Source organism: Gavialis gangeticus, unplaced genomic scaffold (assembly GCF_001723915.1).
Source record: "Gavialis gangeticus isolate Ggan-Ray unplaced genomic scaffold, GavGan_comp1, whole genome shotgun sequence".
Classification (NCBI taxonomy): Eukaryota; Metazoa; Chordata; order Crocodylia; family Gavialidae; genus Gavialis; species Gavialis gangeticus.
In genome coordinates, this window is record NW_017729033.1 from 19,480,305 (window position 1) to 19,499,448 (window position 19,144).

The following is a 19,144-nucleotide window of genomic DNA, read 5'->3' on the forward strand; positions in this document are numbered from 1 at the left end:
AACTCTTAAAAATTAACCATTTTGCAAAAATTGCACTCAACTCTGTTCTTTGATTTGATTCTGCTGTCCTGTGCTCTCATTCACAGAGCTCTCATGGCCGGGCTGGGTGAGCTCCTGGGTGGCACATGGCTAAGGACCAAGTAAGCAAATCAGGAAGTGATGGTGGTGACAAAGGGCATTATATTGTCTCTGGCTCAGCACAGAACATCTGCCCCAGCCTGGCAGTGGTGTGAGACTGTGATGGTGCCTTCTGCCGGTAAAGATGGAAACTGAGACTGATTGGTTGCTGTCACTGAAGATCCAATGGCACTTTTCAGTAGAATGGGCATGTTAAACTCAGCAACCCAGCTAAATTCTAACTTGCTGAAAATACTCGGCTGATCTTAAATGTTGATATATGCTATAGTGGTTTAACTTCCTGCGCTAAACTACGGCACACAGCAGCTGCAGTTCATTCAAGAGGTATATTTGGAGTGTTGATTTGGAATCCACAGGGATGAATGAGGGTTTATAAATGCAAAATGTTATCAGAGACAGGCACAGTTTGCATTGGTTATTTAGCCACCCCCAACAGTATATTCCAGCTTATAGAATTTAGCTTTCCCAATCCTACACAACCAAGAAAATTGTATTGAAAAACGTTACATAAAAAGAATTCGAAGATGTCACAACAGAGTATCAAAAACAGGAAATGCCTATTTCAAGGTTGCATACACATTTATCCTACTTCCTTGCATATATGCATTAAAGCACAGCTGTATGATCAGAGACTGTGTCACTAATCATACAAAATCCTCACCAGCCATTTCTTCAATGCCCTTGAAAGTAGCACATCCGATGAGGTGAGGATTTGGAGAGTCCTTGCTCTACACTGTTTATATGGCTTATAATAGGCTTGACATGCAGAGTTTGGTAAACTGTGTAGTACACAGCGGTGGATAATATTACAGCTGTATCTAAAAGTGGTATGGCATTGTTAGGGCTTGCTGTAATCACTGCCTTACACTTAACATAGTTGTTGGAAGCCTTTAAGGTCTTTTATGGAATCTGAGGGCAGAAACAATGGTGGCCTCCACACAAAACACAGCAGCGTGGCTGGGCATTGCTTTGTGCAGGCTACTGTGTTTATGGAGAGAGACAGAAAGTACCAAGAAGCTAAGAGAGAAGGCTGTCAGGAAGCACCTGATACAGCTTGTAGCAGCGCTAGTAAAAGTAACAAGAAAAAGCTAAGAGAGCACTTTTGAGCTGAGTTCTCAAAAAGGTACTTGAAGCTGTGAGCAAAGCAATGCTGTTTGATTCCTGCTGCCACGTTCAGTGAAACAGGCCTTTGTAGTTTCTTTGTAAATAAACCAGATTGCATCAAAGAAATCCTTCACTGTCATCCATTTCTTCTTCTAATGGAAACAATGAACAGAGCCCTGAATTTTGCTGAGATTGGATTGAGAAAGAGTAACGCTAACATTACACATGGCATTCAGCTAACAAGGAGAGAAATTGTGTGCAAGTATTCCTGTCAATCCAAGACGGAAGAAAAAATAAAGGGGCTCCCAGAATTTACAGGTGGCCACAAGGAGTTAAAACAAGGCCTAGAGAAAGGTCTGGAGACTTGACAAGTGGGAGGCCCAGAACTGGACACACTACTCCAGATGTGGCCACACCAGTGCTGAATACAGAGGAAAAATCACTTCCTTTGATTTGCTGGCAACGGTCCTACTAATACAGCCCAGTATGCCATTAGCCTTCGTTGTAATAAGGGCACACTGTTGGCTCATATTCAGCTTATTGTCTACGGTAAACTCCAGGTCCTTTTCTGCAGAGCTGCTTCATAACCAGGCAGCTCCCAGCCTGTACCGGTGCATGGGATTGTTCTGTCCTAAATGCAGGACTTTGTACTTCTCCTTATTGAACCTCATGAGATTTCTTTTGGGCCAATCCTCCAATTTATTGAGGTCTCTCTGAATCCTAGCCCTACCCTCCTAGGTATCTATTCCTGCCCCCCCAGGTTGGTGTAATCTCTACACATGCTGAGGGTGCACTCTATCCCATCTTCCAGATCATTGATAAAGATATTGAACAAAAACAGCCCCAGGACTGACCCCTACTTGATACCAGCTGCCAACTAGACATCAAGCCACTGACTACTACCCTCTAAACCCAATGATCCAGCCCATTTTCTTTCCACCTTATAGTCCATTCATCCAGCCTATACTTCCTTAGCTTGCCTGCAAGAATGTTGGAGGAGTCCGTATCAAAAGCCTTGCTAAAGCCAAGGTAGACCACGTTCACTGGTCTCCCCGCATCTACAGAGCCAGTCATCTCATCATAGAAGGCAATCAGGTTGGTCAGCCATGACTTGCCCTTGGTGAAACCACCCTGGCTGTTCCTAATCACTCTTTTCTCCTCCAAGTGCTTAGAAACGAATTCCTTGAGGATCTGCTCCATCATTTTTCTGGGGACTGTGGTGAGGCTGACTGGTCTGTAGTTCCTCTTTCTTCCCTTTCTTAAAGATGGTCACTATACTTGCCCTTTTTCAATCATCTGGGACCTCTCCCAATTGCCAGTTTTCAAAGATGATGGTCAGTGGTTCTGCAATCACATTGGCCAACTCCCTCAATGCCCTCATGTGCGTCCTGTCCAGCCCCATGGATTTGTACATGTCCAGCTTCTTTAAATAGTCTCTAATCTGATCTTTTGCCACTGTTTACTGCTCACCTCCTCTCCAAACTGTGCTGCTTAGTGCAGTAGTCTAGGAGTTGACCTTTCCTGTGAAGACCAAGGTGAAAAAGACATGGAGCACTTCAGCCTTTTCTGCATCCTCTGTCACGACCCAATGCTTTCCCTGATCCTCCTCTTGTTGCTGACATACTTGTAGAAACCTTTCTTGTTACTCTACATGCCCCTTGCTAGCTCCAACTCCAGTTGCTCTTTGGCTTTCCTGATTCCATCCATGCATGCCCAAGCAATACTCATAATGTCTTCCCTTGTTGTTTGTGCAAGTTTCCACTTCTTATAAGCTTTCTCCTTGTATTTTAGCTTACTGAAGAGTTCTCTGCTAAGCCAAATTGGTCTTGTGCCACACTTGCTAGTCTTCCTGCACATTTGGGATGGTTTTGTTCCTGCGCCCTCAGTAAGGTTTCTTTAAAATACAACCAGATCTCCTGGACTCCTTTCCCCCTCAGACAGGCTGCTCAGGGGATCCTGCCTGAGTTTCCTGAATGAGTTTAAGTCTGCTTTTCTGAAGTCCGAAGTCCTTACTCTACTGCTCTCCATCCTTCCTTTCCTCAGGACATGTTTATTAATGATTTAGATGCTTCTTGAGCAAATTATCAATGACACAAAGCTGGGAAGGATTGTGAATATACTGGAGGATGTGAGAGCAATTCAGAAAGATCAACAGATGGAAAGCTGGCCTGGAGTTAATGGGATGCTGTTCAATGCAGACAAATGCAAGGTGCTATACTTTGGAAGAAATAATGAAAAACACAAATATAAAATGGGTGACACCTGGCTGGATGGCAGGTCTATGGAAAAGGACTTGGGAGTCTTGGTAAATCACAGGCTCAATAGTAGTCTGTAGTGTAATGCAGCCAACCAAAAGGTGAATGCGGTTTTGAGATGCATCAATAGAAGCTTTAGGTGCAAGACACAGGAAGAGATCGTGCCTATCTACTCGGCACTGGCCTGGCCTTGTTTGGAGTGGTGTGTGTAGTTCAGGGCTCACATTTTTAAAAGGACATAGAGAAATTAGAGAGGGCCCAGAGGCAGGCAACAAAGATGAAAGCCATATGAAGAAAGGCTGAAGTAGGTAGGCATGTTCAGTTTACAGAAAAGGCTCTTAAGGGGGGACATGATAGCACTCTTCAAATACTTGAAGGGCTGCCATAAACAGGGAAAGCACCTTTTCTCTCTTGCTGCAGAGAAGAGGATGTGGACCAACAGCCTGAAGTTGTAGTAAAGTAAGTTTAGATTACATGTCTGGAAAAACTTCTTCCCCGTTAGAACAGCGAGGCACTGGAATTGACTGCTTGGGAAAGTTGTCGACTCTCCATCACTGGAGGTGTTCAAGAAGAGTTTGGACATCCATGGGTTGGGGATGAGCAAGGCATAGGTATGTCTATGTTTTACCATAGATATGTCCTGTGCTTTGCTGGTTGCCCCTGCCCCCTCCTTTTCTGCTACATGTGTCAGGGTGTTTTTAAGCCTTCCCAGAGGCGTTGGGTGTTGACTACAGCCAAGGCTGGGGACTTTGGCTGGGGAGCACCAATGTTCCTGCTGGGAGAAAAGCCAGAGGTTCCTGGCTAGAGGGTCTTGCCCCTCTGCTCAGGGTCAGACCGATCACCAGATTTTACCCCATAGTCAGATGGGTACAGACTGGGGGGCAGGGGGCAGGTTGCCTTTCCTTGTAGCAGGGGACATGGCCCTCTATCCAGGATCTTATGAGCATATATTGACAACGTGTCACAGAAGCAGATCACTGGCTGCTGTGGTTCCCCTGCTTTACCTGTGGCAGATTCAGGTGCTAAATCCATGTTGTGTCAGGGTTGACAGTACTCTTATGCAGAGTTTAGATTATGGATTGTATGGGATGGTTTGGACAGGGGTGATCCTGCTTCAGGCAGTGGGTTGGACTAGATGATCTCTGGAGGTCCCTTCCAGCCCAACTTTTCTATGATTCTTATCATTTTTGAATGATTACAAAATGACAAATTTCATTTGTACAACAAAAGAAACCAGCAATAATAAAAAAGGGGAAAGAGTTTAGTTAATCATAAAAAAGTAACTACAGAAAGAGAAATAATTATACATTTGTAGTGTCACTAATGCATAGGGAAAGCCTCTCTCCTGGTTCAGGAGATGGGGGCAAATCAAGTGGAAAGGGCAAAGCTCAGAGGTATAAAGATCAGCTTTGCATTTGATGCAGATTTTAGCAGTTAAATAATAATAACAAAATATGTTGTGTGGGATAACAACAGTGAAAAATGGTTTGAATATGTAATAGGATCTGTGACTGTGTGGAGATACTGGATGCTGGTACAAGCATAAATTATAACACCAGACATACTTAATGGCTAGGAAATAGGGGCTTCTGAACTGATTCACTGAATTGTTGTCGATGGGTGCAGTGCCTGGAAAGAGTGCATCCATCCAAAAATGGGGACAGTTGGGTATAAAAACTGGACCTCTGCAAGTTAAGCACTAAATCTGAATATGCAAGACACCAGCTGACTAATAACTGGTTTGTTTTTCATTATGGCTAATAACTGTGTAGTCAATGCCAGGAAACATGTATTATAAATACAGTCTATGGACATTAATTTGCTGACTGTTTCTGAAAAGAAATAAATAATAAAAAGGCAAACCACATGAGCCAGTAGGTCTAGCAAATACTGGCCCAGGACAAGACTCCAAGCAGCAGATGTAGGGGTGCAAGCTTCCACAGTTTCTATTGGGCTTAGTCTAGAGCAGGGGTGGGCAAAATATTACCTGTAGGCAGAGGGACTTTGTCCTGTCCTTGACAGGTCCCTTGTTCCCACCTGGCACAGGTGCCATGCGGCTCATGGCTCATCTTGCTGTCCCCCAGTTACACAGTGAGGCTGGGGCAGCGATGTAGCTCAAGGTGGGGGCAGCTCCTTCTGCCTGCTGCCACCACTGGTACTGGCAGGGATCCACGCGCACAGCCTGCAGCCCTGCACCTCCTCTGGACTTGCCAGCCCACGCTGAGTGGCAGCAGCAGCTGCCAGGCAGAAGCTGCTGCTCAGCACAGAGGAAAAGCCGCCTGTCCCCTTCACTGCTGCTGCTGGGCATTTATTGCTGCAGCCACCTGGAGCTCGCACCTGGGCTGCCCTGGGGCTCCTCTGCACTGCCACCACTGCCCCAACTGGGCAGCCTGGAGGCAGAGGTGGCAGCAACAGCAGCAGAGAGGAATGGCAGGGCAGCCTGGGGGTGGGCTCTGGGTGGCTGCAGCAAGAAGGGCCTGGAAGTGGTGGGCAGGGGGAGCACTTTTCCCCTGAGGCCAGCACCAGCTTCTGACCAGCCACTGCCACGGTTCAATGTGGGCAGGTGAGTCTGGAGCAGGCGTAAGTGGGCCAGGTTGGGGCTGTGTGCACAGATTCTGGCTGGTCCAGGGCTAGTCCTCTCTGCTGTGCTGAATCTGGAGCGGGTGTGGGGCGGGCTGGGGTTGGAGCTGTATCCGCAGGTCCCTGCCAGTACCACAGGGCTGGGGCCAGTTTTAGTGGCAGCCAGAAGGAGCCACCACCACCTGGGCTGCCCAGAAAGGTGGGGCGGGCTGGGGCTGGGGACCATTGCCGCAGGGGGAGGGCTGCTGACTGGCCCATAGCAGCTCCCAAGAACTGCCTATGTGCCCCGAACTACTTGCCCACCCCTGCCCTACAGTAATTGTGCTCTTTTGAATGAGGAGCAACAGAATCACTTAAGAGCCTTTCTAGGTAGGAGTCACAAGTTGTTCTCCCTGTTCAGCAGAGATAAAGGTCATACTGCACTAGTCCTACAGGACATCAATAATAGGAGAAACCACCTTGCTTTTTAGGAGTAATAATAAAGGAACAGACACTTCAGATTATTGAAGGGATGGAGACATCAAGGGCCTTCAGCCAGTCCTTGGGCCTAATCTACAATTCTGTTCAAGAAAAAATATATGGCAGCACTAGATTTGTATAGGTTCCATAAAACGAAGCCACTTTAAAGGATTCTTATCATTACCATGAATAGATGACACCCTGTATCAGGTTCAGTCTGGCTCTCCACGCTGAACCTTAGAAGTAGGGACTGACAATGGAAGTTGATCCAAAAGACAGAGAAAAGATTGCTTTCGCAGCAGGGCACAGCTTGTGGCAATTTAAAATGATGGCTTTCAGCTTGTGCAATGCACCACTGCATCTGAAAAGCTAATGGAGAGAGTATTGTATAACATGCATTTCTCAGCACGTCTTTATACCAATGATGTAGTCTGCTGCATGTTAAAGCTTTTGAAAAGGAATATTTACATGTGGTCTATGATAAGCTTAAGGCTGCCATTCTGAAACTGAGCTCAAAGAAATAGGAGTTGCTTCAAAAAGAGATAATTGCCCTGGGTACGCAATCAGTGAAGGAGGAATTTCCACAGGTTCAAAAACCCCCACAAAAAAGAAGACAGTGCAGAAGTAGACACACCTCCAACCACTCCTATTGAAGAAGTTTCGTTGAAGTGTTGCTGAAATTGCAAAACCAGCTCATACATTTGTAGAGAAAGGGGGTCTTGGGCCACCTAACTATGCTCCAAAGTCCTTTTCATGCCGGACACAGATACTAGTGCTTATAGGTTGCAGATGGTATTGAGAAAACACCTAGAGAAGGTCATCATTTACTGTAATAAAGGGCTTAAATTCTTCAACAAAAGAAGTGTTAGTATTCTTGTCTGTGGTAATGTAACATGTTAACCACTATTTGTATGGGGAAAAGTTTGTGGTCAGGACTATGTGTCTCCATAATGGGGTTTTATATTCAGGCAAGGCAAGGGGGGAAATTGCGGTGCTATGGTTTCATACTCACATACAAGACTGGGAACAAGCTTGGTAATCCTGATGCCTTGTCCCAGGAATTAGTTGTGCAATGGTATGAATATTCTGCCAAGAAGATGGTGGTTTCCTTTCTTCCCATAACTTGCAGAAGGGCAAATGTTCCTGTAATGGTGGATATGCAGTTCCAGGTAAGGATTCCAGAAAAGATTCCCAAAGGGACATTTCTAGTACCAGAATAGTACATGAGCAGAAAATCAGTTGCCAAGCATAGCCAATGTGGAACATGTTATCCTCTCAGAATAGGTCAGAAAAAGTTTTCTGGTCACAATGGGAAAGCTTAGAGTTTAAAGACAGAAAATTATATAGGATCTAGGAAACGTCGGTAGGTAATGGGTACTATTAACAGCTTATTTTATGTTGAGAAAGGAGTTTCTGAAGTTATGGCAGGATTTTAAAAGATCTGGACATTTTGGGGTTGTAAAAAATCTTATCCAAGCTATGAAAAAATTATATTTTGTAAATACCAGGCAGCAGGGAGAAATTTGCAAGCAAGACTGATTCTGGCTTTGCAAAGAAGGAAGTCGCTAAGGCTGAAAGAGGCTCATCACAGGCATCTCTCACATGGACTCTAATGGAGCACGTTGCTGTTAATAGGACTGAGACGGGGTGTGCAGCAATCAGTATTTGCTGGCAGATAAGGACAACTTCACAAAATGGCCTGGGTCTTGCTCAGTAGGGAACCACGTCTCTGCAACAGGAGTCGAAGTGCTAATGAACAAATATTTTAGTAGAGCTGGAGTCCTGTATGCAGAGACAACTGTCACAGGTTATGAGGCCTGGACGCGGGGTCCTGGGGGGGTGGGCAGCAGTTAGATGCAAAGCTGGCCCAGCTCCATGGGACCCCCCAAAGCATGGGGCCTGGGGCAGTTGCCCCAATTCACCCCTTCCTAGGGATGGCCCTGCCTGTATGGGTTACACATAGATCCACTGAGAAACATTGTGAGATTTTATGGGTCCACAAAATCTACAGCCCTCCTCACAGTGTGAGCATTAAGATAGATAAACCTTGCCAGTACTGACCCACAGAAATGAAGTAGTGAACAGCAAATACTGGGTCTCAGAATTAAATCCAAAGTTATCTATGAGATATCATATGGTATCAGGGACAGGACTGTTCCAAGACTGAGACAGAAGCTATGGACACTGAAGCTGGAAGAGCTGGGAAGAGACCCGGCTTTCCATTAAAACAAAATGAGCAGCACCTGCCTCAGCCAGCAGATTTCACAAAAACAACAGGCGTTCCTCTGAGCCTCGCTGAAAGAGCTCACTTCTGGGGAGGAAAGGAAATGGAACAGGGAAAGGAAATTTAGATGGCAGTGAAAATTGTTTGAGCTGATGATGTGAAATTCTTGGGTGGAAAAGTACTGTAAAAATAAAAATAATTTATACAGTCCCATGTGTACTTTGTTGAATCAGGACTGTCCAATTGATGACTCATGACCCAAAAAAGGGTGAGTATGTGGCCCATGGGCCTTACACAGCCCACAAGCAGCTAACATGTGGCGGGGGGTTGGGGGCTTGGGGGTTTGTGTGCTGCTAGTGCAATCTGCAGCAGTTACTTTTCTTTTCAAAGCCAGAATTGTGTTTGCTGCACCAGTTTTCTCCTTATGGAGAACGCTTACATAAGAGACACTTTTTGATCGTTTGGATAAGGTTTTTACAACCCCAAAATGTCTAGCTCTTTTAAACTACAGATATGTGCAAGATGCACATGTGTGTAGGGATTCCACTGGATATTCTTTTGTGAAGGCGTGTTTGTCTGAGAGAAAGGAAGACCCAAGGGCTACGGACAGAAGTTACATAGGAATTGGTATAAGTGATCGGAAACTGGTTCAAATCTGTAACACAACAGAAGTTCAGTGCACATAAATCACTTTCAAAATGGCCAAAAAAAGTTTTAAGATAAACCTGGATAGATGTACAGTAAAAGCTGTGTTAACCAGCATTTTATTATCCAGAAAACTCTATTAACCAGCATCTGAGTGACACAGGAAAAGCAAAACTGGAAGTACCACTTCTGGGGGACTTCACATTTTGCTGCCCCGAGCTGAGTTTTTCTTCACTACTTTTTTGGCCCACGGCCCAGGGCAAAGCAGCCTGCCTGGGGAAAAAGTAGCTTGCACAGAGCCCCCCTCCCTGTCCCCTGGCACACTGACGCCGGGGACTGCGCCAGACGGTGCACATTTGATTAACCAGAATATTTGATTAACCAGCATCCCCCATTCCTGGGGGATGCCAGATAACAGAGCTTTTACTGTAGTACCAGACTTAACTGATTTAGGTTAAATAGGTTTATTGAACTTCTGTCCAAGATTCCCTCCAGAGTTAAGTTACCTCACAGTCCCCCAGCATCCCAGGATGCTTTGCACCTCCTCTGCAAACCCCACTTCACAGGATGGTTGGGGTTAGCGTTGGTCCAAACCATCTGCTCCAGCCGAGCAGGGACGCGTACTCTAATGCCCCACTCCCCCCAGCCCGGGCTTCTGGCCTGGGTCACTGCAGGCATGTGGCTGCATTTCCAGAATCAAAACTGAATGCCTGTTCACTTGCTTATTGGTTCAATCTATGCAGCTTAGACTAATCTGTGGCAATTGAATCGATTCAGCCTTGGGCTTTTTGACTGCCTGTACTTAGCCAAGAAGCTGAGAACGAACACAGCCATGAAGCCTCAGACAGCCCGAACCAGAAGAACAGTCAAGGCAACATTATATGAAAGAGCTTTCAGGGTAATTGCTGGCTAGCAAGGAGCTTGAGGCTGCAAGCAAAGAAATGGTCTTCTGCTGTTTGGTTTGTGTGGGGCTCAGGGAAACAGGCCTTTGTACACTTTGGTAAATAAAACAAGAATGCAGCATGGAAGTTCCTGAGTCTGCCATCAATATTTCCTCCTAATGGAGACATCATAGTAGCCCAAAATTTGGCTAACAGCTTCTGTGCCAAAGGGTAACAACTAAATTGTAGGACTTGAAGAATAGCTTTCAATTTTGAATCAAGGGGTTGCATTTAAATATAAGAAGAGGTGAAGTGAAAAGCTGTACATGAACCTGTAATCTGTGTTCCCTGACTTCTCTATAGCACAAACTTTGCCCTTCAGCCTCCAATTTGTTCTACAGGGCTGGGGGGCTGCATCTACAGGTGATTCATTGAAATCACTGGAGCTACATGTTTGTGCAAGGCTCTGCCAACATAGAAGTGGCCCTTAATGCTTGATTTAATAGTTTTAAATGTGATCACTTATTTCTTGTTAAGATTTAGAGTATGCCTGATGTTAACAACTCCAGCAGTGACATAGAACCCAGCTCAAAAATGTGCATCCCAAGGATATATCTGTATGGCAATAGCACAGAGAGAGCAAGTTCTTAAGCTAGCTGGGCATTAGAAGCAGCAGACCTGTGTTAGCACAGAACATTTGTATAGGATGGTTTGGATAGGATGATCCTGGCTCAAGCAGGGGGCTGGACTAGGTGCCTGTGGAGGTCCCTTCCAGCCCGACTTCTCTATGATTCCCCATGCTAATTAGCTGCCCTGAGAAGTAGGTTCTATTAGCTTGGGCACAATATGCCACACCAATGGGACCATACAGCTTCCAGCCCCCAAAAGAGCTCAAATAACTATATGTGACATTGCATTGTGCTATGAGGATGCCAAAAATGGCATACAGAGTTAACTGGAGATGCACAGGAAGACTTTAACTGAAACAGACCTTGCTGTTCTATTACCAACTGAATGTCTGACAATTCATTCATAGTGCATCATGTAAAGTTGTACTGCATATCAAATGTATATAAAAATAATCAATCTGTACCCAGCACAAAGGAGAAGAAAATTGGCACAACTTCTTTCTTGCTGTTGAAAATAAAGAGCCAGATCCTCAGCCTGTGTAAACTGGCAAAGGACCATAAAAGTCAGCAGAGCTGTGCTGATTTACCTCAGCCAAGGATGTGGCCCGTAATTACAGTGTAGAAGGCTCTAACATTGTGTACATGCCAGCTGCTAATTTTAAAACTGGTAGAATCAGTTTTTAGAAACAACAACTGACTCATTTTGGCTGACAAGTTAAGCATGATTAATATGTAGCAAGATAAAAATGAAAATGAACAGCTTACTATGCATCACAGTTTAATCTTTCTGCACTATGCAAAATGGTTTAATTTTAATGATTCAAAGTAAAACAGCTACAAAAACAAGGGGTTTAAAACTGAAGCTTCTGTCGTTTGAGGCCAAATCCTGTGAAGTACTAAGCATATCTTGGAAGACTCCATATACGTCCTCAATTTCCAGTTAGGTTAGAGGGGCTGTAGCTCCCAGAAGAATAAAGAGGGACAAGGCTTTACGTAATGCTACAATAAACTTCTCATTTATTAAACAGGACCAAATAAAACTAAAATATCAATAACAAAACATTAAAACATAAAAACAAGTCAAACGTACTTTAAACCATAAAACCATACGACTTTAAACCATAAATAGACTTTATGATAAACAAATACTTATCGATAGATCTGTAGCTTAAATAATAAATTAGGCAAATATGTCTGTTACAGTCCCCATTAACACCCTAGCATATGACTGGTTTACTGCATGTAACTTGCATTTAAAGATAACCATGCCTAACCAGAAACAGGGTTTTCAAAAAAGTCTAAAGCATCCAATATCTGTCTATTTGTTCTTATTAAAACACTTACAGACAGTTTAAGATTCAAAAATAATTTGCTTCTGAAGAAAGCTTTCCTAGATCTGTGGAAGATGTCATCAATACTTTATAAACGATTTTGGCTTTGGACATTTGCTCATTTGGGGCCTGTAAGAAACCTGGTAAGAAGCAAATGGACACCTTGCTCAAACATTATCAGCTAGAATGCTGAATGTAACGGCGGAGCAACTACTGATATATTTAAAACTGTATCGTTGGCAGGATTTTCAGTTATCTTGCATTCATAGAAGCATCTGACAAAATATTTAATGTTAAGCCTGTGTCTATGAATTAGATGAATGTTATGCTCCCTGAAGGGTTAATATTGTCTTGCTTCATTTCTTACATGTAGTAATTTAGCTCTGAACAAAAGCAGCTCCCTGCTGGTTACCTTGGCTAAAAGAATCACAATGAACTGGTAAAATCCAGTTTTATCTTACTGCTGTTGCCTAGGGCTACAGACAAAATGAAGAAAAAAATTCACATGCAGAGTATTAGGTGCTTATGAAAGATCCTGCAGAGCTGTTGCCTAGTGATTCAGTGAGGAATCAGCATAGGCCAATGAGGTGTGCGGGTATTGAATACGGTCCCTGATGGCTGGTTTACATCTCCCGTAATTCTGTCATACATCCCCATGATTTTCCAGTGGTGAGAATCACTTTCAAGGGGACCTGTCAATAAGATTTAAAAACAAACAAGTCAATCACATAGAGCAAGATTATTATTACTATTGCTTTTCCTATTAGAGTCTGATAAAAATTGAGGCTATAAGCCTAACTCATCTGAAATATCTTAAACCCCTATAACTTGTTTAATTACTGCTGTAATTAATTCCTAACTAAAACGCTATAACCTTTTGGGCTATGTTTTTCCTTTGGACATGCTCATATGTTTCACTGGACTCAAAGAAAACCCCTGAATGTGCAAATGCCCCAAACCAAAACAGTTTTCACATTGTTTTATAGCCCTATTCATAGCAGATGCCAATACTACAGTGTTTATGATCAACAACATTGACAACAATATCATAAATATACTGTACTTTATCACATTTTTCTTTTTAAAATTTAATTTGCAATCACTAGTTCTCTGTTCCAGGAATAAAGGTTTTCTGACATGAAAGCTGCCTCAGTAACAGAGACTGTACATTTTGGAAAAAGCCACTTCAAAGATAAGGCATACTTTCTCTCAGCAAAAAAAAAAGAGGAGTCTCTCTCCACTATGAATGTGTGCACTGTACTTCAGTGACACCTCCTTCTCCGTATTAAATGGATAATATTCATATTAAAAGACCATTTGGATAACTATGAAATAGAAGTTAGGTATGCACATAAGCAGAGCGGAGGCATTTTACAAAAACCGTTAATCATCTTCATCATGCCAATCCCAGGAGCATTATCCTCATTATATGGAGGAGATGAAAACAAATCTTAACAACAACACAGATTCTTGTTTTAATGAACTCAGGATTTACTCTACTGAATCCACCATCAAATTTAATATCTGGCCATTGCCACTGATCCATATCTGATGATTCAGGTGAGGGTGAAATACCTTCAGAATGCATATAGCCAAATATGCATTCTGCATGGAGAAAAATGTCTTCCTGATCTCCACAGAAGGTTTGTTTAAAATATAGATAATCAATCTCCTCCATATATCTGTAAATGTTATCCTTGGTCATGAAATACTCCTAATCTTTTAAAAACCCAGCGATCCGTATTGGTTTTAAATAGGTTGTTGCAATGAATGGAATATACTGACTATACTATTGTCCAAAGATTGATTTTCTTTCACTAGTTGAAAAGTTACTAGTCATTAACCTTGGAATTTGCAATTCCATTCTAGACTCTGCTGTATTTGATCGGGTCAAAAGTCTGCCTAGTCCGATTTCTTGTCTCTGACAACGTCTATTCCCAGATACTTCAGAGAGAGGTGGAATAAACTGTAGTTGGCAGGTGTGGAACATTTTGCTTACATAGGCATTTTCTTAACATCTGTCAGCTAGCAGTAAGCTTATGCCCTGAACATGATTTATACCCTACACTTTTGTAACCAGTTGTTCTCATTATCTGGTTAAGTACCTGCCCTTCTAAATTCCAATAATCTATTTACCAATTATAAACTTGTTAACTTTTAATTTCATTGACACTCCAAATCCCAACCCTCTTGTCTTTGCATTGAAAAGGGTAACTTAAGTAACTGTGCTGGGGCTTGCTGATCTCTGGCATTTCCCAATATTTCAGTTATAGTTATGAACTTTTAACTTATGAATTTTGTAACTTTAATATACTTTAAACTTTTTTATATGCAATTTCTGCAATGTACTAAACCTAGAAAAGAATAATCAAAAACAATTATGAAATGAGTGATAACTGACTCAGTGGCAGCACTATGGAAAAGGATCTTGGGGTTTTGATAGGTCACAAACAACACGAGTAAGCCATGTGACACAGCTAAAAAAAAAAAAAAGACAGAGATTAATGCAATTTTGGGAAGCATCAACATCAGTATTAGATGCAAGACATGGGAGGTGATAGTGTTACTATATTCAGCACTGGCTGCACTAAAAGTGATTGACTATACCCTACAGGAGCCAATATGATGGAATCACTAGCATAAATGTAATTCAATTCACAATTTTCCATACCTTCAGTGGCATTTCTAAGGCTTTGATTTGTGGCAGAGATTCCATTGTTCTTTTTACAAGTGCTAAAATACAGTTAAAGAAGTTTAAGTACATACAGCTTTAACATCTTAATTAGAACTTGCATATAGAAAACAAAAAATATGTTGCATAATACTTCTTTGCCTAACACTGCTTAATGTACCCACTCCTAATTGCTCAGATTGTTCTTGTATGTCAAAAAGAAAAAAAAGTGGAAATCATTATGCTGTGAAAGAGATTTGGTACTTTTTAAATAAAAATAATATTCAGTTTATAAGCAATTAATCATCTGAAAGAAAAAATAAAGGAAAATGTTTTAATATTTATAATGTGTGTAATTTAAAAATATTTTTTGAAACTTGAAACACCAGAAAAATGAAAGGGGGGCACATCTGAGAGACCTTTTACATCAATGTAGAAAGGTCCAATTGCTGCAATTCTCAACCCTACAGTCTGGCATTTCTTGCCTGAATAAGTTTGGTAAAATTTTAAATAAGGGAAACTTCTTACAAGGCCTTAAAAACAGGTTCCAAAACAAACGAAACATGACCACTGATCATTAATCAAACCACAATAGAAAATCTAAGATAGATTGAAGCTACCTATTGTATGGACTTCAGAGACTAAGGACAGATACACAAGACTCTGTGTGGGATAATTAAACTATTAAGAATCTAAATGCTAATATTTTACTATGATTTATGAGAACTTAACTGGATAGCTCAGGCTATTAAAGTTACATATCTAAGTGTCAGACTCCAAGACATTTGCTTGATACCATATGGCAAACGTCTTCTGCTTAACATAATAACTGTCAGCATTTTGTTCAAATCTCTTATAAAACAATTAATTTCCTTTCTACTCATTCAGGGAAAATTTGCTTTTCCAGATCTTGATCAATTATTAATCATCTGATAATGACTCAATGTATTAATGGTGTAACACATTTGTTAATGCTATATTTGATTTTGCCCAGTCCCTAAATCTCAAAGGTTTCATAGTGGAAGGAGCTATTCCTCATTACCCAGTCTCAATAGATTCTTGTTAGACACCAGCAAATCCTCAGTGGAGTTGTGCCAATTTATGCCAGTTGAGAACCTGACTCTGCATTTTAGATTGTTTATTATATTTATAGATCCTGAAACCTCCTCTGATGTCTTCCATTTTTTAAAATTTTGCCTAATAACTCAACAACATTGTCTACACGCATCACTACTTCAGACGACTTCTAGTGAAATATTAACTTATGCTTAAGCTGTTCCCACCATACGCATTTTAACATCTTGCCCTATTACCATCCCTAATTTGAATTTTAAAGACAAGACTCCAGCATGCACAGAAAGTTGCTCCCTGGTTTTTGTTTAGACTGATAAAATGTGCAGTTCAAGGCTCCCATATACTTAAACATATCTATTGGTTCCTCATTCATTTTGATCGCCTATTTAAAAAGCCTCCAGAGACTGCTTGATCTAAAATCATGGCTTCTCCTTCACTTAATTCTGCTCATCTCTTTTTTGCACTGGCCTTTTTTTTTTTTGCACTGGCCAAAAAGTCCAACCAGCATTGTAGTAATGCCCTTCACTTAATTTAAAGATATCTTTCTATGTAACTGTTTTATTAAATTAAACACTTAATGTCAGCTGAGAAAAGTTCTGTTCACCATATCCGCTCTGGTTTTAGCTCTCCTCTTGAAAATTCATTTTGTAAAACTCACAAAAAATAAATCAATACTAATTAACTCTTACCTTTTATGCATAATAAAGCAACATAAATAAACCCTTAATAGTTAAGGGCCAGATGTAATTTGGTCATGAAAGTACTCACACTAAGGCATTACAATGTTAAAACTTAGGCACCTTGACTCAGGAAAGCATTCCAATTTGACCAGGTTTAAAAACTTCTTAGGGTAATATCTTTTATTGAACTGTCATTGGGATACAGTGAGATAAGCTTTTGAATACAAGACATTCCTCATCAGGATAAAGCTTGTCTAATTTTAGTCCAACTACATAGTTGGTCCAATAAAAGATGCCAACCTAAGATGGTTTTGCCTATCACTTAATTTCTAGACAAACATGTCTAAAACATTACTCTTGCACTACTAGGTTCAAGTGCATACAGAGTATGTGGGGATGTAACCTATAGGAAACAGGGTCTCCTTTGAGCATGTGTTCTACTAGGATCCAGAATCCTTTGCTCCTCTTCTCAGCTCAGGCGTCTAACCGACTGGTGTTGGCAATGACCACTTTTCCCATAGTAACTTAATGGACAGAATGCTTGCCCAGGATGCTGATCACCACAGCCTGTAAGGATTCAAGCCCACATCTCTCACTTCCCAAAAGAAAACTGGCTGCAAAGCAGAACTCCTAGCACTGTTTGTGTGTTTTATGCTAGATGGCTGTCCATTAAAAGCAGGAAAGAGCCTAGCAGCATGGACCAGAACCCAGATCTTCCCCTCTCCTCCACTGAGCGCCCAAACTATTAGGCTACTGAATCCTGCCCTCTTAATTGTTTTCCTGTTGGCCTCATGAGTCTTCCGTTCTTGGTTGCACAGTTTCCCCAGCTTCAGCTGCAAGACTTGAGGATGCTGCCATCCAGACTATTCTATAACGTGATGGTTAGGGCAAGCAATGTGCGTTTGAGTCTCTCCAGCCTGAGGAAGACTTAAACCACAGATCTCACACTTTCTTTGGGCTCCACCGTTGTCAACGTTGAGCTACACTCGATGTTGCTGATGTGAGCCAGGTGTGCTCTGAGCATGACTAACAGGTCAGATCCTTCTGGAGACTTGATGCTAGGGAGGTACTTAATCTGGATTTCAACAGAGCTAGGGCAGGAGTTAGATGCCTCAGTTATTGAACTGGATCATTTTAAGTTATTGAACTAGACCATTTCTGAGCGTTCTCAAAAGTCCAAACCTAGAGGCCTTTGGATCTTTGAAGACCAAAATATAGGAGGGAGTCACTGAGCATTGTGAGCGGGGGCAATACAAGCTGTCTGAAACTGAGGCCACTTCTACCTGAATTCCTTTTAGGCATCTACAGAACATATCCAGATCTGGTGCTAAAAGACCTAAACTAAGTAACCATGCAAACATATTGCTACGATGGCCATTCTTTACCCCCTCCCCTCCCAACTGCACATCACTTCACTTTCCTTATCCTCTATCTTTTCAAATGAATACATCTTTCAACCCCCATGGCTTACAGTCCAAAATTACTGAGTATTCATTGATATTTCAGAAACATTAGGCATGTTATGTTGAAAATATTTTATGCTGTCATTATTTGGCAGAGTCTGTGAAAGTGAGATGGTAAGGGGAATAGACCATGAAGGAACTGAAACGTTAACATCTAGTAGGATTTTCTGGTGATGATTAAGATAAATATACTTATTGAAAAATGTATAAATAGGCATAAAGAGAAGGCATGCATGCCTGATGTGGAACAAAAGCTTGTCTATGCCTACTGCACTGAAGAAACTGTTCAAAAGCCTGTATTCTTGAGAACGTGAGCCCAGAATTTTACCAAGGCAAGTGAGCCCCATTATGATTGTTGGGTGGTGGCTGTGAAAGTCTCTTTTTTTTGAAGGCCAAATCCTCTCTCTCTTTATTATGTAGGCCTTCTTTTGAACAAGTGCACTTTCCTGTGTAGCTGGCAAGCTTCCCATTAAGTGACTCAAATTTTAGCTAAGTGCTGATTTCATTAAATTTGGATGTAATCCATAACATTTTTATTCCCATCCAATTGTTTTAAAAATCCAAGATACTGTACTTTAGACTTGCAATAACCAAAGGCAAAATCTTGACTCTTCAAACTAAGTGAGATTTAGAATAAAATTAACTTTCTTCTCATTGTCCTGTGTGTATGCACGTGGGGGGAGGGGGGTTGGTTCTCTTTCACTTGAAACAATTAATTCTGTTTAAAATGTTTTCCCTTGTAAAATATCACACAAGCCTCTACATAGAATCATACAAAATGAGGGTTGGAAGGGACCTCAGCAGGCTATCTAGTCCAACCCCTGCCCAAAACAGGACCAGCCCCAACTAGATCATCCCAATCAGGGTTTTGTGGAGCTGGGCCTTAAAAACCTCCAAAGATGCAGATTCCACCACCTCTCTAGGTAACCTGTTCCAGTGCTTCACCCCCCAAAATGGTGAGGAAGATTTTCCTAATATCCAAGATAAACTGCCCTTGCTACAACTTGAGA

At 41.9% G+C, this 19,144-nt stretch overlaps 1 protein-coding gene across 3 annotated transcripts in view; it reads right to left on the reverse strand.

Moving 5' to 3' along the window:
• Positions 1-11,909: 11,909 nt before the first annotated feature.
• The window catches only part of POLN (DNA polymerase nu), a 315,827-nt gene continuing 308,592 nt past the window's right edge, over positions 11,910-19,144 (reverse strand). For all 3 annotated transcript variants that reach the window (XM_019526104.1, XM_019526103.1, XM_019526102.1), the window contains 2 exons: positions 14,918-14,979; positions 11,910-12,938 (listed from right to left, as the gene is read on the reverse strand). In XM_019526104.1, the coding sequence (XP_019381649.1) occupies positions 12,870-12,938; positions 14,918-14,979 (131 nt within the window). In that variant the 3' untranslated portion in view covers positions 11,910-12,869. The remainder of the gene's footprint in view (positions 12,939-14,917; positions 14,980-19,144) is intronic.